The 23,077-nt window shown below is 50.2% G+C and overlaps 1 protein-coding gene across 3 annotated transcripts in view; it reads right to left on the reverse strand.

Annotated features, from left to right (window-relative positions):
- The window catches only part of URB1 (URB1 ribosome biogenesis factor), a 64,906-nt gene that overhangs the window by 29,921 nt on the left and 11,908 nt on the right, over positions 1-23,077 (reverse strand). For 2 of the 3 annotated variants that reach the window (XM_024758243.1, XM_024758242.1), the window contains exons 7-20: positions 21,854-21,979; positions 19,811-19,935; positions 15,804-15,999; positions 14,147-14,284; positions 11,486-11,659; positions 10,771-10,900; positions 9,910-10,026; positions 8,623-8,735; positions 6,624-6,743; positions 5,107-5,223; positions 4,504-4,642; positions 3,552-3,722; positions 2,331-2,524; positions 345-593 (exon numbers count right to left, since the gene is read on the reverse strand). In XM_024758243.1, coding sequence (XP_024614011.1) covers positions 345-593; positions 2,331-2,524; positions 3,552-3,722; positions 4,504-4,642; positions 5,107-5,223; positions 6,624-6,743; positions 8,623-8,735; positions 9,910-10,026; positions 10,771-10,900; positions 11,486-11,659; positions 14,147-14,284; positions 15,804-15,999; positions 19,811-19,935; positions 21,854-21,979 — 2,109 coding nt within the window. The remainder of the gene's footprint in view (positions 1-344; positions 594-2,330; positions 2,525-3,551; positions 3,723-4,503; positions 4,643-5,106; positions 5,224-6,623; positions 6,744-8,622; positions 8,736-9,909; positions 10,027-10,770; positions 10,901-11,485; positions 11,660-14,146; positions 14,285-15,803; positions 16,000-19,810; positions 19,936-21,853; positions 21,980-23,077) is intronic. The other variant, XM_024758244.1, reaches the window with a different exon arrangement.

The following is a 23,077-nucleotide window of genomic DNA, read 5'->3' on the forward strand; positions in this document are numbered from 1 at the left end:
TAAAGGCAGAGGGGACGCCTGGTCGTGCCGCGGACCCGCTCAGCCGTGGGAAGGGCCCCGCCCGGCCTCAGCTGCCCCAGTGACCACGTTCAGCTGCGCGTGGCTCCCAGTCTGAGGTCTGTGCCTCTGCTCCAGGGAGAGGGCACAGCACCCGGAGCCAAGGCTCCCAAACCGCGGCCCGCTCGGGGCCCTGCACGCTGGCCACTGCCCTCCCCGTGTGCGGACAAACGGGGCGACGGTGGGGCCCCAGGCCTCCATCCACACCGTCACTCAGCGTGGACCCGACCGACAGAAGGCCACACTCTCTGCAGGTGGTGAAGCCAGGGAGCGGGGGCAGCGCTGACCTGGCCAAAGTTCTCCACGGTGCTCTTGAGGTACAGCAGCAGGTGTCTGGCGGAGCGCAGCGCCTGGTGCGTAGGGAGGTGCAGGAGGGCAGCCCGCAGCCGCCCCTGGACCCCCTCGTCCAGGAGCGGGAATGTGCCCGGGCCCTGGCCCTGACCTTGGCCCTGGCCCGTGTAGGCCATCTGCAGCAGGGCACTGAAAGAGGAGGCTGGGGGGTCCGGCGGAGCAGGGCTGCCCAACGTCTGCAGCGCCTGGGAGACAGCAGGGGAGGAAAGAGAAAAGACAGATCGGCACCGGGGCAAAGGGCACAGGGTGCTAAAACAGGGACAGGGCGACACGCACACAGAGGGACGTTTCACAAAAATCACCTACTGATACTAAATCTATGTGACCCTGTGGCATTTTATTCAAGTCAAGTCCCAACACGCTCAGTTACACGTATTTTCCTAGCATGCGTCCACGTGAGGGCACTGAGCCGGGGAGGTATTTACACGCCCTGGAGAACAGAGGTCACGCGGCACAGAGACAGGATTTTACTCACAGGAGTCACTGTTATTAATCCCTGGAAACTGGGAAATGCCACCCTGGGAAGGAGCCGGCTGGGTGAGCTGCATGCCTTTCAAAGGCCTCCCCCGGGAGGACGGGAGGATGAGAGGACATGGCCGGACGGAAGATACGTTCCTGAAGTCATTCCGTCTCCAAGTGGGTCATTTCTTCTAACTTAGTTCCCAAACTGCCTTCTTTATTCACCTCACATGGCTTTTCTTGTTATAACTCCAAACACTGTTTCCTAAGGCCAGTACAACTAGGCCGCATGGTGCCCCGAAACGCAGTGGGGCTCGACCCTGGACCAGCAACAGCATGATCCGGGAACTTGTTAGAAATGCACATTCCCGGGCCCGCCCCAGACCTGCTGAATCACACGGCCAGCGACCACGTCTGAATGAGCGTCTGGGGGATCCTGACGCGCCCTCACGGGTGAGAACCGCCGAGTGCCGGACTCCACGGAGTGGACGCCTACACCTGGAGCGCCGTGCAGCACAGCACGGACTGCTAACACCCACGGAAGCTGCTGTGTGGCTCTGACCACCTCCTGACCATGGCCTGTCAGGTGGGGAAGGCGGCGATAGCCGTGATGGGCCCGGGCTCTGGAGCCCAGAGGCCTGCCTGGATCCTGAGTCTACCACTGCCTGGGGGCGGAACTGCTCTGAACCTCAGTTTCCCCATGTGTACAAGGAGGATAGTTAAGTCCAGACCCCTCTCTGGGTTGTGAGGATTAAATGGCGTAAAATACATGTGATGCACCTAGGGATGAGGCCCTCACAAACCGTGAACATGCAATCAACACAGGCTCCTGCTACCAAGTTCTTAAGAGGAAGAGGTCCTCCTTAGCCGCCTGCTTTTTCAAGCGCCGCCACAACTGAGCGAACACACAAAAGCACACAACACAGAGTGAATTTCTTGCTCCACCCAGCAATCCTAAGCACGCTGCATCAGAGCCAGACCTGCGGCATCCCTTTTAAGAATGCAGTCCCCACCAGGAGAAAACCATTTCTTTCTTTTTTCACTTTCCCGTCTAGCAGAACATAGCCTGCTAGCGGCCTTCAGGTCTAACCGCTGAGCGTGCCAAGTCTAGGGGCCACTGAGGTGTGCAGACGAGGGCCGTGAGGCGAGGGCGCACAGACCACTCCGGAAGGGAGGAGAAGGAGATCCCGCCCCCAACCCCAGCCTCAAAGCCCAAACGTGCAGCCGGCAGCGAATTCAGTTCCGCTGCATCGCGGAGCCCCTCGGGGTCTCGTCACATTAGCTGAGCGGCAGAGATACCACGTGCCTTCCTCTCCTACTCTGGGGAGACGAGAAGGTGAAGAGCATTCACCCTGTTAAGCTGTGAAAGCTACACAGCTGGGGTACAGCCCACTGCGGCCCACAGGGAGGAACCTCCGGGGGTTTCTAGGTTTACGCAGGAGTGGTGGTTGGACGCAGCTCACCAAGGCCTCTCGGGCTGGCTCCGGGATCCAGAGGCTGTAGTATCTGTTGAACCTGGACAGCTGACGGCAGCAAGGTGGGAGCGGAGGCTCCAACTTGTCATAAGACTGAAGCAGGAGACACAGAGCCAGCGGGTCTCTCTGGGTGTGGAGGAGGTCCGTCAACACCCCTGTCAGATACGCCACGATGCTTTCTCCTGCAAAGGAGGGAGACACAGCAGGGAGAGGCTTGCTGGGACCGCCCTTCTGTGACCCATCAATAACACCAACTCCCACCCATATTCAAGACCCAGAAAGAGTCATAACCATTCCGCCAGCGATCACACAACCATGCTGGAAGGCAGATGCTACCACTGCAGACCACGCCAGACTGTTATTATACATACAGCACACAGTCAGACATCAGCTGCTGAGGCCCAGAAGTGGAGACCCAGGCACGGAAGAGGTGAGGCCAGGGCCACCCGGGACAGGGACTTGCTTGGTGCAAACCAATCCATTTCCACTTCCTTGGCACACAAGCCTCCCTTGCAGTTAGGCTGGGACCACACGACTCGCTTAGCCACTTCCAGGCCTGGCCAGAACACCTCTGCTTGACTGTCCACTCTCTCTTCCCCTTCCACAGTGACCTTGGAAGCCACATGTTGAGATGGCACAGCTACAGGATGGGAGCAGCCAGGATCCCTGAGCTACCTCCTGGACAACAGCCACCCAGGAGAGCACCTGACCTGTCCTGGACCATGACACGGTCGAGAGAGAGACCTTTGTTCCTTAAACCACTGACGCATTGTGGCGTATGTGTTACTGCAGCAAAGCCTGAGCGATCCTGACTAATTACACCACTGTGGTCTGTGAGTGCTCTCTTGGGTCTGTGTTGCCTGGATACCCAGTAAGGACGAAGGACTTGTACCTCAGCATCAAGGTATCAAGAATAAATACTGAAGAGAAAATACCGGTGTTACAGCAGGTGTCTGTGCAGCCATGCAAACACATTATTTCAGACTCATCCGTCAAACGACCCATTTCCCAACAGCCTAGCCAGCCTCTAGATTCCTACCCCTGTACGCTTAGCTCTACCAGCTGTGCAGCTATCACTTTGGTGGGTCTGAACCCCTGCTGCCTTGGGTTTTCAGCAATTATTTCCAAAGCCCTCGGAATCCCACCTCCTACCCCACAGAGGCCCAGCTGGCCTGATGCAGCCATAACATTCTCACTACACACAGGTACCTGCTTCACTTTCTGTTCCAAGGAGCAACTTATTCCTGGCTTCCAGGGCAGCGGGGACCACAGCACTGAACGGGAATGTGAGCACGACCATGTCTTCATTCAGTAAGAATCCAACCTCCTCATCCAAGCCTTCGCTGCCCTCCACCAGGACATCCACCATGTCGAGAACATCTGAGGCAGAAAGATGGGAATCAGGGCCAGGCAAGAGGTGGCAAAGGAGTCTACTGCAAGAATCCCACAGGTAGGGCAAGCGAGAGAACGTTTGCAAAAAGAGGAAAAAACAAAAGCTAAACTTCTCTTGCGGGAAAATGTTTAGTGTAATGTTTGATTCTAAACAAATAAGGGCATTATCTATAAAATCTTAAGACCTCTGCCAGACAAAATGCAGGACTATCCAGCTCAGGTAGTAACAGGTTGAAGTTTCCTCGCGTGACACTGAGAAGCCCGGAAACTTTAACCTGGATAGTCATGGAAATAAGCCAAAATCTGAGAAGCCACAGAGCATAAGGCTTGACGCACAGACTAGGGCCAGAGTGTCTGAAGTCAAATCCTGACTTTGCTACATCCTCGCTGTGTGAGGCTGAGCAGATTGCTTAACCTCTCTGTGCCCCAGCTGCCTTGTCAATACATAAAATGAGGATAACCCACCCCTCCCCAACTTGGGGTTGTTTATGAGGTTACATGAGTTAGGATTTATTAAGAGCTTAGAGCATCACCTGGCACAGAGTAAACACTGCACAAATAAAAACAACGCAGCAAATAAGCCCTGCACCTACTTCCTGTTACATAAACAAATAAGGGGATTTCCAATTCCAGAGGCAGCTGATCTCTGACGCAAAGAAATGGGGTGTCTGCCCTCTGCACAAGGCTTCAGTGCAATTCTGTTTTGTCTCTAATACACCACCGTGGCTGGTTCTTCAGAAGCCCACGGAGTGCAGGGAGCAGCACCCACCGTCAATGTGGGAGATGGGAACGCTGACGTCATCGGCGTCCTGCCGCGTCACGGAGGCCTGCAGGGCGCTGGCTTCCTGGACAAAGTCAGACGCTTTGTCCATGTACGAATAGGGATTCGCCACCAATGTCAGGAGAACCTGAGCATTAAAGAGTCACGTGGGAAATATTTAGATGGTCACACGTGAAATGAAAAACGCCCCCAAATGTCGCAAGTAAAATAAAGGGAAGAGCAAAAATCTTAACAGGCCTTCAGAGAACAATCGTTTTTCTGCAAAGTTTTTTTAAAAAAACTTTTTGTTGTAGATTTTTAAAAAGTATCTCCTTTTCACATCAGACTATTGCTTTTAATACCGCTCTTAGTGTACCACTAATCCCTCCTACAAAACCAAACGCCCAAAAGGAAGTTAACAGCGCACAGTGATATAGTCCCATTTTACAGATTCTAAAACTAAATCGTTCTGACATCTCAGCAAGAATTAGGACGTGAGTCAGGAGGAGAGGCCTCTGGGCTCTGGCACATCAGAAACGCCTTAACCATACTGAGGGTCACTTAGTACGCCGTCCTGAACGTGCTCTCTTTACGTGGGAAATACGTGCTCACGCGTTCCAAAAACTGAATCACGGCCTCCTTGTTCTCCTGCTCGGTGCCATCCAGGTGTTCCAGCCACAGCTCCAGCTCCTGCCAGGTGTGCTCAAACACCCCTGTGTCCCGCAGGATCTGAAAAATCAGGGAAGAACCCGCTTTCCGTGGGTCCTCTGAGACCCACGGAGCACAGAGGGGGTAAAAGTTCCATCCAGTTTTATCCTAAAAGCTACGCTTCAGAACAACCCCCACTGTTGAGGGAAACGAGGAAAAGAGGTCGCTCTGGGCTCGATCAAGGAGAACACAGCCCCTCGTCTCACTGCTGCTTATTCCTCTCCTTCAGCTCCTAAATAATAAAAAGGGAAAATATCCCGCTGCTACTTGAAAGTCTGCTTTTCAACCTGGGACTTGACTCCTCCCAGCCACTCAACCCTCAGCCTGCATGAAATTCTCCAAGACAGTGACCCAGACAGGCCGAATCATCTCAACGTGGCTTCTCAAGACCCAGGCCTGGGCCAGAAGCACCACCTTACTTCTGTTCTAAGGGAGCAAAACTTGTTACGAGGCAGGACTTGCTTAAATGACATCCCCAAATGGCCCGACGACAAAACTCGGGGTCTCAGCAGCCCCTCGGCACGAGCCCTGCACAGAGTGCTCCGAGGGAGAGCCTGACGTGCCATTCCACCCACATGCAGGGAGTGATCATGAAATCACACCTGCACAACCTCGCAGAGGTCACGACCTAGACTTTCGCGTCCTCCAAGCAGCTCAGGCGAGGTTGAAGGGTGGCAAGACCACTGGCACTTCAAAGGTAAAATCTCTGTACCCTAAATACAATGAATGTGATTTTTCTAGCAACCCGCCCGGCCCCGGCCCTGACCAGGATGTCTGCTGCCCAGTGGAACCAAGGAACTAGATTTCCTAGCGCTGCAGCAAGACCTGACGTAGCCCTGGAAGATGAGTTCAAGTGTAAGAAAGAAGAGACGCCGACAAACTCCTCATTCCCTTCCACTGACTCTGGCGACACCTGTGCTGTGGGTGACGGCTGCGGTCAATCGCCAGGGCCCTGGAGGAGGCCGAGTCTGGAGCTGAGGGAAGAGGCATCGCCTATTAAATTGTTCCCTAGAGGGCCTAAACCTAATGTTTACTGAGTCTAGAATGTGCCAGGCATGGCCTACTATTTGATCACACGTAATCTCCCTTGCAATCCTACGGTTCTGTTATTCCCGTTCACCACGAAAAAACTAAGTTCAGAGAGGTTAAGCAATTTGTCCGGTGCCACCCAGGAACGGCAGAACCAGGACTCAAATCTTGGAACAGGACTTCAAAGTGCCCGCTTTTCCCATTTCACCAGGTCGCCTCTTGGGAACACAGCCAGGTTAAGACAGAAGACATTAAAACTGCCGTAAAGCCTTCTGTTTTTAAATTGTCACAGTCTTAATACAGCCTTAATTCCACAACTGTTGACTAAGCATCTACTATACGCAAGATTGTACAAAACGCTTCTAGAACTAGGAACTGGTAGAAAGGCTCACCTTCACGATCAGAAGTTTGGTTGATGACTTGAGATGCGAATGGCTACTGGTCACAAACATCTTCATCAGTAAGTAAAACACGGATCGCTTTCCTCCAATAATTTCTGCATCTGGGCCTTCCTGGAGTTCGAACAACAGAATATTATAAATGTAACAAAGGCCAATGCTTGCTGAGCGAACAGGTACTGCATGCCCAGTGTTCTCCCCGGCCTCTCATCTCATCTCATTTTAACCACCACTCGGCAAGCCTGCCGGGATGCTATACACGAGGAACCTCAGGAGTTAGGAGCTCCTCCCACACCCCCGAAAGCAGCTGTAGTTAACAACAGTCACAGCAGGAAGCACGGGGGCCCTTCAGGTGCTTTACATACACTGACTCACTTTGTCCTCCCAACAAGCCTGCGGCGGGGACAACCGTCACCCCCATTTCACATGTGCAGACACTGAGGCACAAGGAGGTAATGGCCGTTTAATGACCGAGGTGGAACTCAAGCCCAGGAGCCCTGGCGCAGACACAGCACTGGCTGGCGGCGGGTGGCTGGCGGGAAAACACACCACCCAGGGCTGCCTGACTCCGTCCAACGCCACGCTTGCTGCATTTCAGCAAGATGCCGGCGCGGATATAATCGGTTCCTTACACGTAAGCAAGCCTCTTAACAAAGGCTTCTGGGCTTTGAACACATGGAGCTCCAGATTCCCAGCCCAGACTCTGATGCATCTGTGTCTCCCTGGAGCGTCCCCGCAGCCCTGATCTGAGCACATGAGGGCTACTGTTCCCAAAGCCCAGCAGACCCATCTTATGAGCAAAAAATGAAGCATGGGATATAAACTAATATGTTAATACCAGTTCTTTCAAGGTAAGAGGCCTCTGTTCCCTTTCCAACTAAATCGTCAAGACCCCCAATGGCCCAGTTCAGCTGGGGTAAAAAACTAAACACCCCAGACTCATCCGTCATCTCACTGGGGTCCTGGCAGCGACCTCACGGGGGTTGTCAAGTTGAGAGCAGGGTCTGGGCAACGCTGCCTGGGTCCAATCCTGGATCCCCTACTTACGGCCGGGACCCCCCGTAAGTCTCCTAACCAGTCTGCGCCCCAGCTGTCTCGTCTGTAAGTGGTGATAAGTGAGATGACACATAGCACACTCGTGCCAAGCCTGGCATTCGGTACGTTCTCAGTGAGAACCATCCTCAACTATGAGGCAGGTGAACCTCGGAAAGAGGACTTAGGGGAACACAGAGATCCCAGTGCCACGGTGTCCTTCCACCCTTCTGGAAATATCACCTCTGAAAGTGCCAGGGTACGTTTCCGCACTACTGGCTCCATACAAGAACTCAAAGAAGACGTTTAGTCATTAAAACAAGTCATCTGAGCTACTCAGAAACACACTCAGACAAGGCTTAATTTGGCCTGGTCATTTTCCCTCTTTGGATAGAAGTGACATGGCGTCCTGTGTTTAAATACAGAGGTAAATATCTGTTACATCTTGATTTCCCTTTACGATTCAACATTATGTTCTCCAGAAATCCTAGAAGACGTTATCAAAGACACAGAAAACAACGCCAGCAATCTTTACTGATTTTTCCACCAGCCTCAACTCTCTCGTGGCTTGGTGTCTATTCCCATCTCTGTCTTAAGTCCTTCCAGGATGAGGACAAAGGAGAAGGAAATGTATTTTGTTTATTTCCAAAAGGGTTTTTAAAGGACAAGAAGAATGTAAAAGAGTCAAGGGAAAAAAAGTAAAAAAAAAACTCCCAACACCCAGCAATGATACATTTTCAGTAAGGATAGCTAAGCACCTTACTTTGCAAAGCAAAGAGATTCCTGGTTCACAGATCAGGACCTGGCCTCCGCTCTAGAGGCTTCTCTCTAAAAGGAGAACCGTCAACGTCTTCCTTCGCAACCAGCAGTCAGGGTTCTGATGCAGCTAGAAATTCCCAGGCCAGAAAGCCAACAAGCCTGCAGGTGAGCTAACAACAAAGGCAGGGTCACGGCCTCCTACCTGGGCCTTTAACCACAGAAACTTGCTGGCGGGCAGTGCCAGGGCCACCTTGAGAACAAGGTGCTGCAGGGTGACAGGCACCTCCTCACGCAGGCCCTCCTCTGAGATGACGCCTGTGGGTGGGAAAGAGGAAGACAGACGAGACGTCCGGGGGTGGGGGGCGGGCGCGGGGGCCCAGCTACTGCCGCCCTGGCCACGAGGACGGGACAGGGAACTTTCCAGAGAACTAGGCAGAAGACGTGGGGGCTCCGCCCATCCTTGTCCCGCGGCCACCCTCACACAGGCTGTGCCCACTCTCCTGCCCACACACCTCACTGACACTTCTCCCCCGTCCCAAGGTCTATCCAAATCCTTCACCAAAGAGTGGGGGTGCTGCATGCCCTTCCCTGCACTCGGCCCACACTGACCTCTTCCTACATCTCAAAGCCCCCAGTGCACACTGGCCTCCAGGTACAGTCTTCCGTGAGCGTGACCCCTGGTGCGGGGCACAGGCCTTGCTCCCTAGACGGCAAGCATCTTGTGCACAGCCTACGGCCGCCTGGGTCTCAGACAGGGTCCTCAGCCTCTGGCCTGATTTCTGGGTTAATCCTTTGCTCGGGAAGGACGTGGTACCACATGTTAAATGGCCACTTTATAGTAAATCTCATATTCTCACAGCAAGAGAACTTTTTGCCTTTAAACCACCAAAAAGTTAACTACAGCTTTTTGAATAGGATTATTTCAGCAGCTTATATAAATTCCAAGAATGCTATTTCCGCAAGTCTTCCTCCGTAGGCCCAATTACAAAGTCAGTTTTATTAGACAAACTTTTCCATCAAGGAAACATGGCCAGACAAGCATAACGTTACTTTTACAAGATGCGGTTTGAACTTCACTGGGTAAAATACGAGTAACCATGTCAGAAGTGCCTGTGTGTGAACGGGACCTCCTTCTAAGGGGCTCTCATTTCTGCACCCCTCTTCCTTTGCAAAGAGGCTTTAGAATTAACATCACATAATCTCATCTGTCTATCACCCACGGCAGGCAACTCAGCCTGGCTGGCTTCCCCCTTCTCTCTTGAGGCTGCCAAGTGTTCAGCTGATATCTCCTTAAGGAAGACCAGCTATTTAAAACACATTGGTCCAGATGAAAACAGCCAGGCTGGTGGATCACACACGCCGGCCACAATGCCCAGCAGCCTTCCCAGTCCTCGGCGCCGGAGCCTCTGCTCCAGGTTATCCACACTTCCTTCCTTCGCCCCCACTGGCAGGACCAGCGGAGGGGCGCCCACCGTCCCTCGAGATGCACCTTTCAGGAGCTTGCTGAAGTCAAAGTTGTACTGCATGACCACGTGCGGGACCACCTTCTGGTAGAGGCAGATGACCTGGAGCAGGGCGGCTTTCAGAAGAACGGTTTCTGCATCATCTGAACCAGAATTAAACAGCTTGAATCAGGAAACACGCTTATTCTCTGTCCTCAATCAGTGCGCGATCGAACCACCCGTGACCCAACACGGTCAACTGCATGTGGAACACTGAGGCTGCAGACAGATCCCCATGGAGCGAGATTGAAGGAGTCAACGTGGTAAAAGTCAAAGCTGTTCAAACAGGCTGGGTCTAAATCCCGATTTCACAGCTGTGAACTCGGACAGGGTGAAGCTACTCTGTCTCTCTGTGCTTCAGCGTCCTCGTCTGAAAAATGGGGACACGCAGCAGTGCCTACCCCTACAGGGCCGCGCAAGGATGAAACAGGACAGAGGTATAAGACGTGAAGCCCACCGCTTCACCAGTGACAAGGTCTGAGTCAACACATCTTGTTTCCAGGGGGACCATGTAGCCCACCGCTATCCGCAGAACAAAAGAGAGGCCTCCTCCCTCACGGAAAGGCCAGAGCCCATCGCACTCATCATACAAGTTTTTAGAGAGACACAGTGCTTGCATAAATCTTGGGCACATTTCTAACAGATGTTAAAACTCAATGTACAAAAACAAAACACAAAAAAACTCAATGTACAATGCCATGCTCATCCTTCTCCCTAAGCAAAGAAGGACACAGGATTCATTCAGAGCCAGAGAGGCCTTCACAAGTCCCTCTAGATCAGCCCCTCTGGACAGGAGGCTCCCAGGCTGCCTGTGTCAGTGGTATCTGCAAACAGAAGAGGCCCCTCACCGCTCTGGGGAGCCATGCAGGTAGCAGGGGTCTTGTTGCCCCTTTTCTTTGCTTTCTCGTCATCCTGTTCTGTCTCCTGCTTCCTAAGTGACTGCCAGACCCACACGATGGCGTTCAGATCTGGTAAAATCTAAAAGGGAAAACAAAGAAACAAAACATCAGTCACCCTTAAAAGGAAGAGAAACAAATGAACTGAACCTACTAACAAGGAGAAGCAAAGAACAGAGGAGAGGGGCCAGCATGTACAAGTGTGTGTGTGTGTGTGTGTGACCGAAAGAGGTCCCAGCCTCTGGGAGCTCTGGTTTGGGGTATAATTCCCAGAACTGAACACTGTAAGAATTTGGTGAAAACACAGCACCAATCATTAAAACAAACCCCTGAAGACTTGTTCACCGGAGCCAGAACCTGGGAACCAAGAAACTCATCCCCACGTCCGGCTGGGGGTACCCAGCCCAGCAAGCCCTTGGCTCTTCCGGGCAGCTACCCAGTCTGCGGACGCGTGGCCTCCCTGCTCACCAGACCGAGCCCCAGGGAGGAAGGAGCAGGCCACCCATCACTGCAGCCCCAGTCCTTATGAGACCTGAGTCCCAGGAGCGCCCCAACCCCTTCCCTTCACTTCGCACCCGCCCTCTGGGCCCCCAAGCTCGCCTCTTCCCCCTGGTGTGCTTGCCTGTGACCCCTGTAAGCACAGCCCAAGCCTGGCTCCCGGGCCTACCTTGCTCAGGGCTTCTCTGAAGAGCCGCACAAAGTCCTCCATCATCGCGGCCGTGTACACGCCTGACTCCTGCCAGGCCCCTTTATTCCGGCAGTAGTCAATGGTCTTTAAGGCTCTCTCCAAAATGACGGAAATAAGGGACAAAGCTGTGTGTTTCACTGATTTGCTGTCCAGCTGGGAAGAAAAAGAGGTAAATCCACAAGTGTCTTCGGGCCGCACTGGTGGACACGGAGTGCCCAGGCCCTGGCCCTCCCCAGGAGCCTGCCGGACCTCTGCGCTGTGCAGAGGTGGCCTGGGGACCCTGCCCGCTTCACCTCCTGCAGATGTGACCTCAGCAGGTGCCGGGAGCACAGTTACTAAAGGTGGCGTCCGATGGTTATTCTTAACTGCTGTTCCACAGTCTGTTTTTGGTAAAGTCTTCCCTGACCACCACTCGGCTCCACGGATTACCTGCCTCGACAACAGCCGAGATCCCACCGGCACCTGACCGGCCTCTCCACTTATCGTCAGGTGGAGAGATGATGGGCAAGGGCACCAGGCACCCGAGTCCGGCCATCCACCTCTAGGCGCACAGCCTCCACCCCAGGCCTCCCACATGCAGACTCGCTACCTGGATTCAGACAGCCAGGAGGGCCTTCAAAATCCTCACTCGCTGAAGAGGTTCAAGAACCTGTGCTATTACCACAAAGGGGGAAAGGCTAGGCCCCGGCCGGTGGCAGTATGTCCCTGGGCCAGCGGCAGCAAGGATGTCTCCTGGGCACTTGGGAGACGCGTTCGATCTCAGGCCCAGCCCAGCCCAATGCCGTCAGCCGCGGGTGACTCCCAAGTACAGAGAAGTCCAGGGAGCACAAGCTGGAATGCTGCAGCTTTACAGTCAGGTAGAAACAAGAAGGTTCTCTGACGGGCCTTCAGAGTAATAACACCCCAGGCCCCCAGCACTCCAGCTGGCTGGCGTCTCATTTTACATGGACGTTGTACGCTAAAGCAGCGCTACGTTAAATGTCTTAAACCAATAACCACACCCACCCCATCATCACTTCAAAGGCAGGACCCAAACCAGTGTTACACCCACCAGCTTGGAGCGCAAAGCTCAGTCAACAGCCTGAGACCCTGTCTCCAAACACGTTCTTGTTTCCTGTTTCTAAAACAAGCTCACTCTTTTCTTTCTGATCTAAAATATACGCCATTAAAATTCTGCACATAACACCGTAAAGAATACAAGAAAAACATCATTAAAAAAACCCACGCACTCCCAAGTCCACCCCCCAGACACACCTGTCTCTGGTGTCACTTGTACGAACACACTGTCACAGCTCAGAAAGCGCCAGTGACGAGAAGGCGAAGCTGTGGCTTCCCCTCCGCTGGCCCTGGGCCTGCACAGGACGGCAGCCTCGGCAGGAGAGGAGGCCATGTGCTCTCCCCGCCCCATGGCCACCCCGTCCGGCGGATGCAACACCCCCTAGGGGCACAACCCCTCTCTCCTGAAACAGCGTGACAGGCAGCGAGACAGCCTTTTATATCCCAGACTGGGGTATGTACCGGGGTCAGCTCAAGGGGGAGTGTAAATGCAGCCGGCCAGATTGAAACTATCTTCTCCCCGTGAAGACACCTTCCTTTCAATCCTACTTTGCAAGTCCCTGGAATAAGGTATCTTATGTCTCTCACAAAACAGACGGGCAAGCTAGCTGGGTCCTCACCTTGATTCTACGATTTGGCAACCACAGCAAAAGGCCTTCCTGGCTGGTCCCACCCAGGCCTCTTCCTCTTTACTCCAGCTCCTCCCCACAGCCCCCTGGCCACTCTCAGCACAATCCCTGGATGGGTATCAAGAAATGCTCAATCCCACCGCACAGTCCAACGAGTCTTCTCCAATTTACGGTAACTGCCCCATCACCACCGGAGCCGACCCACCACGGCAGACCCTGGTCCTGCTGTGTTCAGGTAACAACCCAGCCTGCCTGAAGGATGGGGACTCCACCCACACCGAGGAAAGCCCAGGCCCTGCACTCCTCTGAACACCTGGTCTCCCCCAGGTGGGTCTTGAGGCAACCTGGGTTGAGGAGGGGCTGGCTGGCCTAGGACCTGTGTATGCCAACAATTCATGGCTGTTCACCTAAGGCCATGATTTATGGTGAAAAATGCAAGGGTCCCTCACAGTGTGGTTTCTGATGGGACTTGGGAACCTTTATAATAAATAATGACATGGACTTAAAGCATCAGTTTTTTCCTTGAACGTGTCCTCCCCAAACTCCTGCAACAGCTGGTCCTCAAAGTAAATATTCCCCAGAAAACTTAACACTATTCATTTAACCCACAAAAGAAAGGATTTGCTGGGCAAATTTCAGTCCTGCCCTAACCAGAGCTCCTAAATTGTGAGACTTTAACACATGACATTAGGCTGTAGCTGAGCACACGTCCCCTCCCACCCTTGGGAAGGCCCAGAGCCATGGAGGGGTCCTGCCGTCCCGGCTCTGTGCTGGAGCAGGGCAGGCACGTGCCTCGGGCCCCAGGGCACCGTCCACGGGCGAGTGGACACATGGAAAGCCTCAGAGGCTCTGACAAAACACGAACCAATGCATGCAGGCCGGTATTCTCAGCACAGTCCCCAGCACGGCCGGTGGGGCAAGCGGGAGAGAGTCTGGAGGCAGGGTCCCCACTCACGTTCAGTGCTTGGGCGAACATGATCTTATTGCACACCAGGGGCACGGTGGTCACCATCACCATGGCCAGGAGCCGGGGAAGCGGGATGAACTCTCTGGTCTGAAACGCCCGGGAGATGTCTGGCTGGGCGGCGTAGATCTAGGGGAGGGAGAACAGAGAATGAGCTGGTGACGGAGGTTAGCTTTCAAGCCTGAGTCCGTCTAACTGTAGGCACCCGACAGTAAAGCCGCTGCAGGGAAACCACCACAGTAATAAAGGTCCAAGGCTCGCCACGAGGAGCAAGGTCTGGAACACTAACCCCAAAATCCACTTGTTAGAGACAAGTCGGGTCATGAGACTGTTACTGGGGACAGCGACCTTCAAAGGAGAGCCTGGTCTGTGGTCTGGGGAGCCTCTTAAAACCTCTGATGGCAAACAAGTCACTGCTAGAACTCACAACCGGATTATCTACTCACCAGTTACTGCACTTGGCAGGCACCTAACAAAGTACGTCATCTTTTCAACACTTCATGACAACACTTTGGGGTAGGGATGCTTCATATCAAGATAAAACATGTTTACAGATGACAAAACTGGACCTCGATGAGTCTAAGTAATTTCTCTAGGGCCATGAGGCTAGAAGACAGAGAAGCAAGGACTCTCATCCTGCCCTGTGACGGCCACGCACCTGCCCCTGCCCCTCCGGAGAGCAGTGGCAGAGCAGCTCCCGACAGGGGTGGTGGCCACAGGGATACCGCCACCAAAGTGGGGGGCAGGGTGCCTCGTTCTTGTCCCAAATACACACTGGGAGGGAATTCCCTGGAGGTCCAATGGTTAGGACTCAGCGCTTTCACTGTCAAGGGTGCAGGTTCGATCCCTGGTAGGGAACTAAGATCCCGCAAGCCACGTGGTGTGGCCATAAAAAGAAAAAAAGCGAACACCCAAATACATGCTGGGACCACCGCACACACAGGCATTCAAGGAAAATGAGGGAATATATGAATAAAAGTTTGTTTTACAGGTAACCCCATGCCCAGGTCAAAGCACAAGAAAATAATCCCAGGTGTGTCACCATTAGGCAGTCCATAAATCAGAGAGAGAGAGAGAGAGAGACAGAGAGAGAGACAGAGACAGATAGAGAGACAGAGACAGAGACAGAGAGAGGTGAAGCGAGCCGGGCAGTACTGCCTAAGAATCTGTAGCAGGCACTTCCTTTGGTAGATGAGGGGAGGTTGACACCCATGATCAGATGGAAATTAATTCATATCCACTTGAACAGACCACCAATTCACAGCTGATTTCAAGTCGTTCTAAGTACTTGAAATGGCAATCTTTAAAAACTATTGTACAGTTCAGACATTTCACTAATTCCAGCCCAACTGTGCCGAAACTCATCAAGATCTCACTTCGAGCAAAATCTGGTTGAAGAAGATGAAACTGGCTCAACCGATTCAAAAGCATAAACCTCAAAATTCAGCTCAGTGAAAAGGCAAATGTCCTTAGAGGATAAAGACACCAAATTAGCATCATCTAAAATACGCCCCGAAGAACGGCTGAAAGAAGTTCCTCACCCTGCAGAGCTTATCAGAACGCCACTCACCCCTCACCGCTACCAACTCCTCACACCCACCCGCCCACGACCCCATCTAGCAGACTTCGAAATGCCCATGGCCTTCACCTTGTTTAGCAGTTTGATGTTACTGGACCAAGTGGACTGCACCCTTGGGAGAAAGGAAAATGTCACTTCCTTGAAGTACTTGTTCAGTAAGTCCGGGCACACTTTCAGGATGTTCACCACAAGTTCAGCGACCAGCTCATCGTCTGCTGCAGTTTTCAAACCCAGCAGGAAGTGCAGGAGAGTCAGGTTTCCTCCTCTGCCAGGGAGAGAGAGAGAAGAGAGAGGGGGGAGCAGGGAGTCTTCACAAAGCACTGAGAGCTCAGGATGACAGGGGTAGCTCCGCTCAGTAAACACGGCTGTGACACAGTGATGGGCAAATTTCATTTCTGGTGAATTTCCCTCCCAGCAGAAAGTGAGATGTTTTCATGGTCTGTAGGGCTCCCACTCTCCACCAGAGGGCCTGAACTTCACCCCTCTACTTCTGAGTGGCTGAAAAAGTCTCTACCTTGTTCTGTTCCCCACCTCTCCTTCCCTCCCTTGAGTTCCAGCTGACTTTTAAAGAAGAGGAAATTTTAAAATTTTCTTTTGTGATTTTACTGACCACTTCCCTCCAACCACACACAAAAAAGCACATATGTAAAGATGTATGTGTGCATTAAGTATAAAAATACAGAGAACGCATTTTTCTTTTAAAAGGATTACGGTTGGGCTTCCCTGGTGGCACAGTGGTTGAGAGTCCGCCTGCCGATGCAGGGGACATGGGTTCATGCCCCGGTCCGGGAGGATCCCACATGCTGCGGAGCGGCTGGGCCCGTGAGCCATGGCCGCTGAGCCTGTGCGTCCAGAGCCTGTGCTCCGCAACGGGAGAGGCCACAACAGTGAGAGGCCCGCATACCACACACACACACAAAAAGGATTACGGTTCTTTCCCCATGAAGTGCTCACAAACTGCCACAGTCCACAGTGCCACAAAATTATTTCTAAAACTCAACCACATGGCACAGAGTCCTTCTACGGGTTTCTGCTTCCTCTGTTTCTAGCTCATTTCAAACTCCTACACTTTCACTTCACAGCCGAAAGAAGCTAATATAGGGGGGATAATCTACTGTATGAAAAGAGTCAAAACTTGTCCCAAAGTGGGCAGTTTTCAAAAATATAAGAAGATGATAAAAACAGGAAAACCTAGACATTAAAACTTCGAGAAAGGGAGCACCTGGCCTAGGATCTACATGGCCAAGTAGGTTTTACCTCCAGATACCTTTTAAGAAAAGATGCCTTTTCATATCTGCTTGTCCCTGGGAAGTCATAATATCCAGAAAAAAAATCAAAATTTGCCTCATTGGCGTGTCATGTTGATGGCTTCTGGGATCACCACTGTTTTGCAGCCCCTTATAAACTGACCAAAACTAAGATGCAATATGACACTTTACAGACAATAAAAATTTTTCAAAAATTGAATTAGAGGGCTTCCCTGGTGGCGCAGTGGTTGAGAGTCCGCCTGCCGATGCAGGGGACAGAGTATAATTTTGATCAGAAAGCTATCCTTTAAAAAGCTTACAATTCTTAATAGGAAAATATCCTGAGCAAAACATAGTTCGTGCTTTCAAATGCATGGAATGTTAAATTTGCAAAGAGTGGGACTTCCCTGGGGGTCCAGTGGTAAAGAATCCACCTTACAGTGCAGTGGACATGGGTTCGATCCCTGGTCAGGGAACTTAGATCCCACATGCCACGGGGCAACTAAGCCCATGTGCCACAACTACTGAGCTCGCATGCCTCAACTAGAGAGCTCACGTGCCGCAAACTACAGAGCCCACGTGCCCTGGAGCCTGTGCCACAACTAGAGAAGAGAAAACCCAGACGCCGCAACTAGAGAAAAGCCCGCGTGCCGCAATGAAAGATCCTGCATGCCCCAACTAAGACCTGACGCAGCCAAAAATAAATTAAAAAAAAAAAAAAGGTTTACCTAGAAACTTAAAAAAATTTGCGGAGAGTGCCAAAAATACTAGACACACACACACAATTTTAATGAACGATGTAATAAAATGAATAGCATTTAATTCAGCGTTTGCAACACGTGCCAGACACCGCTCGAGGCAGTTACCACACACTGCCTCTCTCTGAGGTGGGCACTAATTGTATTTCCTTTTGACAGATGAGGCAACATTGGCAGAGAGGAGTAGTAACCCGCTGAGGTCTCGGAGGCACTCCAGAAACTGTTCTCTGAACCTCCACAGTAAGGCTCAGAAAGCTCTGGCCCACCACCTGCCTTTGTCAATAAAGCTTTATTGGAACACAGTTACACCCATTTGTTTGTTTATAGCATGGCTGCTTGGGTACCACAATGGCACGGCTGAGTGGCCACACTAGGGGCTATATGGCACACTAACCCTAAAATACTTACTATCTGGACCTTTAGAGAAAAAGTTTGCCAACCCCTGCCTACACTGTAATGCCTCACTTTCAATGCCTACTATGTGCCAGGCAGGCACATAGGGATTCAAAACAGACTAGTCTCTGTTCTCACCAATTCTTGCCTATTGGGTAATAAACAAGCAAATAAGTAAATACGCAAGATGGTGATAAGTCACCATCAGAAGCAAGGGCCAGGCAAAAGGACAGTGACAGTGGAAGGACTATCTCAGAAGAGGGCTGCCAGGGAAGGCCTCTCTGACGTGGCGACATCTGCACAGAGACCTGCAGGAAACGAGGGAGCTTTACGACCACTGGGAAAGGAGGCATTTCAATTTTCTCAAAGCTTTCCATTAACACCCCACAAACAAAACTCCCTTCCTCTCTCCTAAGCACAAACATTTGTCTTTTGCCCATGGCTGAAAAAATTTTACATAAACCATAGCTTATTTAAACACACTCACAACCACTAGTTGGTTCAATATGCTCATTAAATGATCAACTATTTTATGGGTCTCCTTAATAAGGAAAAAGAGCGTTTTTAGCATGGTGTTATATTACATTAAGACTCAAAAAGTCTGCTCTTACATTTCAGCAAGAAATCAAGCTTACTCTCACTGATGAGAGAAAAGCTACAACATCACCAAAACAAAATTAAAAGAAAGAGGAATGACATGGCAGGTTAACTCATAATAATCACAGAACCAAAACAAGTTCAAAGCCACAAGCAGGGAAAAAAATTCCCATCAAATTATTCCCATTATGAGGGATCAGTCATTTGCTGACTGGTTGAAACCGAATCAAACCATCTCCATCCTTATAATAAAATGTCAAGGGGGTAAAACTAAGGGTCATTCATAATGACCAGAAAATATGTCCAATGTTTTTAATTGTCAAATGGGAAAAAAGCAGGTTAATGAACAATATATCTAACAGTAGGCCGTTCTGGTTTAAATATTAATAACGTGGATATGTATTACAGGTCTATGACTCTAAAGAGAAAGTCCAAGAGAACATAATCTAAATCATTAGCTGTGGACTTTGTTTCCTGACTGATGAAACGTTATCATAATGGTGAAATACGAAATAAAACGTAAAAACAAAACTGTGAAATCCCAACTCATCAGCAGCTGACCCCGAGGAGACAAGGGTTGTGTAGCTGTCGTGAGTGTGGGCTGGGAACCAGATCTCCTAGGTTCCAGTCTGAGCTCTGCCGCTTTCAGGGTGAGTGACCTGCCCTCTGTGGGCCCATTTTCCTCATCTGCAAAACTGGGGTAGCAATGGTACCCACCTAGGACTGCAGTGAGGCATGAGAGGGCACCCCATCTCTGGGAAGGAGGATGTAACAGAATTATTCTCAGATCCAGCTGACACATAGTTGCTGAGTGAACACACACAGCACCTTCCTGGGTGAGACACCTCACACTCTGTGTCTGAGTCAACTGCTACCCTGAGACTCTGCCCAGAGGGCACACAACGAACAGGAGCCCTCTGGGTCCTATTCTGAGTTCATCCCTAAAATGAGTCAGATAATGCCTAAAATGCTAGTTCTAACCCACTACAGTTCCGTTATTTAACAGATTTCCACTGTAAGCCACGTACGTGATGACCTCTGAGAACTCACACTCAGGATTCACCCGGGCGTTACACTTTACCTGCCGAAGGTACCAAGAGACGCGTCATAAAAATTAATCCCGTGCTTGAGCGAACAGCAGAGATCCATCAGGAAGTTATGAACAAGCTCCCTCACCATGGTTTTCCCTGCGTCTTCAGCAGAAGTCTACAAGGGTTTCAAAGAAATTCAGTGAAAATCCCAAGTTCATAAGTCTTACGAACAACTACAGGGTAAAAACTGGACAATATCACATGCTTAATGGCAACTTAGAAAACACTTTAAGTTGAACATTTGGTGTAATTCAAAAACAAAAAACCCCACAAAAAAACAGAAACACCAATCAAAATTTAAAAATACTCTTATATGTGGAATCTAAACAAAATAAATAAAACAGTAACAATTTTTTTAAAAAGCTCACAGATACAGAGAGCAGATTACTGGCTGCCAGAAGTGGGGGTCAAGGGGGTGGGAAAAACGGGTCAATTGCGGTTTTCTGTTTGTTTTTTACTTTAAATAAATTGAATTTAAAATGTTCTTTTTAAAGTTGAACAAACAGGGAGTTGCTGGAACAACAAGAAACTACAGATAACTTGAGATTTTATGTCATTTGTTACTGTTTCCAAGCACTTCACGATAATTCTTACAGCAGCCCCGTGAGTCTGGCAGGGCAAACATGATGACACCCATCTCACGAATGAGCAAACTGTGGATGAGACAGCTGAAGTCATCACTGAGTTAGGAAGTACACAGCACATCAGTATTAGGATCCCCAGCACTGAAGATTCTCTGTTTACAGCATATGCTTTAAATAGAACATTTTTTCTAGCTTCTGCATTGTGATACTGCGACAGAAGAAATAAATATTTGGTCATCGTCTCCAGTTCCTGGCACAGAGCTCCTAAATCCCTCAGAATCTCCTAGGTGATAGGGGCATCTTTCATTCTAAAGAGGCAACTCTTAATGGGCCCCAGGAGAGCTTCAGGATGGGGTCTGGATGCCAGAGTGTAACCCGTAATGAGAGCATCACTTAATTCCCTGATTCTGAATGTCCTCACCTATAAAATAGAACCATTAAAAAAAAACAAAACTCGGCACTTCCCTGGCGCTCCAGTGGTTAGGACTCCGCGCTTTCACTGCCTTGGGCCCAGCATCCGTCCCGGGTCGGGGAACTAAGATCCCACAAGCCACGTGGCATGGCCAAAAAAAACAAAAAAAAAAACTCTTAAAGAGGGGCAAGTTTAAACCTGTATTTTTAAACAAGCTTATGAATGACTTAATTTCTCTTGCTATTTTGAATAAAATTCCACATTTGGGAGTGTTTTTATTAAGCCCCTGAGGCTTCCTGGTTATAGAACGTACAAAACGTGTCCAAAACAAGAGGACATAGGCAAGTCGTGGAGATAAAAGGAAGCAAAACAGTGGGCTCTTGAGAGGTAAAGTATCATAGAGTTAACAGGAAGCCTGAGCCTTCATGACTCTGGCCAAGTCCATGTTCAGAAACACCCTGAGGAAACTCAAAATGAGGAGAATTAAAAAGTTCACTGGACAACAGTGAGAAGCCCAACCACGTGAGAGCAACTGTTCTAATTTAGTACTTGTTACAAAGTCAACTCCACATGTCAGTAGGTGAGGAAATTGAGGCTCCCTAGGTACTTAGGATCCTGAAGTAGAAACAACAGGCCTTGAAACTCCAACTGCTGGAAAAGTGTGAAAAGAATGGATGGGAGAGGAGAGGTAAGTGAGGCGGGAGAGGTAGCAGGGATTAACCCTGTACGTCTACCGTGCAAGCTGTAGGGAAAATTCAGATGCCACACAGCTAAAGGGAATGATGGTTTTCACATTTAAAAAAAAAAGTTTAATATCATGCTACCTCAGAGATTAGAAAAAAATCTTATTGTAAAAAAAAAATTTTTTTTTAAATCATATTGCATCTGAGTTGGGAATTAACATAACCACAAGCCAAAAGAAACATCAAATGGGGGGACTTTCACGAAGGCAGGCGTATGTGTAGATTCTTCAGTCTCCTGGCTCTGGGTATCACACACTAACAGTGAGGCCAAGCGAGAGCCAAAAACGACTGTACCTCAACATTCTCCAGGCTCACGTCGACAATCCCCTTCCAGCTGTACAGAGACGCTATGTGGTTCAGTACTTGCCCGGTAAAGAAACGCACTTTCTGGGTTTTTGTGATATTTTTATTGTGAACTACCTAAAAACAAAAAAACAAATGAATTTCAAGGAAGTTGATTTTTAAAATCGTGTTTATTGGATTTCGTCATTATAAAAATAATGTAGGCCTGTGGCAAAATATTTAGCCAGAAAAAGAAAAAACATAAAGAGAAAATTTCACCAGTATTGCCAACACCCTAGGATACTCACAGCCCACATTTGGGTACATTTCCTTTCCGCCTCCCTGTCCCCATCAACCACACAAAACATACGTGCGTATGTATCAGGTTCTTGTTGGGGTGGGGTTTTTTTGGCTTCTTTGAGAATATACTTATTATAGTTTTGTGCCTGCTTCTACTTAATGCAGCATGGGCTGTCTCCACATCATTAAAAATTCCTTTAGAACATCACTTTGGGGGGCTGAACATCATTCTATCCTATGAGCGACTATAACTTATTTAACCATTTCCCAGATGTGTATAATTAGGTTGCTTCCAAACTCTGGCTATGATTAGCAGCATCCTTGTACAAAGCCTGCCCTGCATCCCTGACTCTGGACTTGGAATTGCGGCATCAGTTCTCAGCTCCACACAAACCCACCCCCCCACCCAGCTCATATCTCTGAGGGTTTATGTATTTCAAGTACGTTCCCCGGGTGATTCTGTGGCAATCCCATCCCTCACTCCGGGTGTACAAACATGTTTAAAACCTCTGACACATACTGCTAGACCTGCTGTCTTCCAGAGGGGTTGCAACACTTCCTCCAGGAAAGTACCTGACTCATAGCGTCTTTGCTGGCACTGAATATCATTGTTTTGAAAAGTCAATGCCAATTTGGTAGGTGAAAAGACCTGTACCTCATCACTTGCACTGCTTTGAATCGGAGCTTCTCAACCTCAGCACTACTGACATTTTGGGCCAAATAACTGTTGTGAGGGGCTGTCTTGCGCACTGTAGGATGTTGAGCAGTATCCCTGGTCTCTACTCACCAGATGTCAGCTGCATTTCTCCAGTTATGGCAACCAAAAATTGCCAAATGGCCCGTGGAGGGCAGAACTGCGCGCGGCCGAGAAGCACTAAATACTATGCTGATTACCATGTTTACGTGGGCTGCCAGTTCACGGCCTTTTGACAACTA

This window comes from Neophocaena asiaeorientalis, unplaced genomic scaffold (genome assembly GCF_003031525.2).
Source record: "Neophocaena asiaeorientalis asiaeorientalis breed wild unplaced genomic scaffold, Neophocaena_asiaeorientalis_V1.1 scaffold45, whole genome shotgun sequence".
In the NCBI taxonomy this organism is placed as follows: domain Eukaryota; kingdom Metazoa; phylum Chordata; class Mammalia; order Artiodactyla; family Phocoenidae; genus Neophocaena; species Neophocaena asiaeorientalis.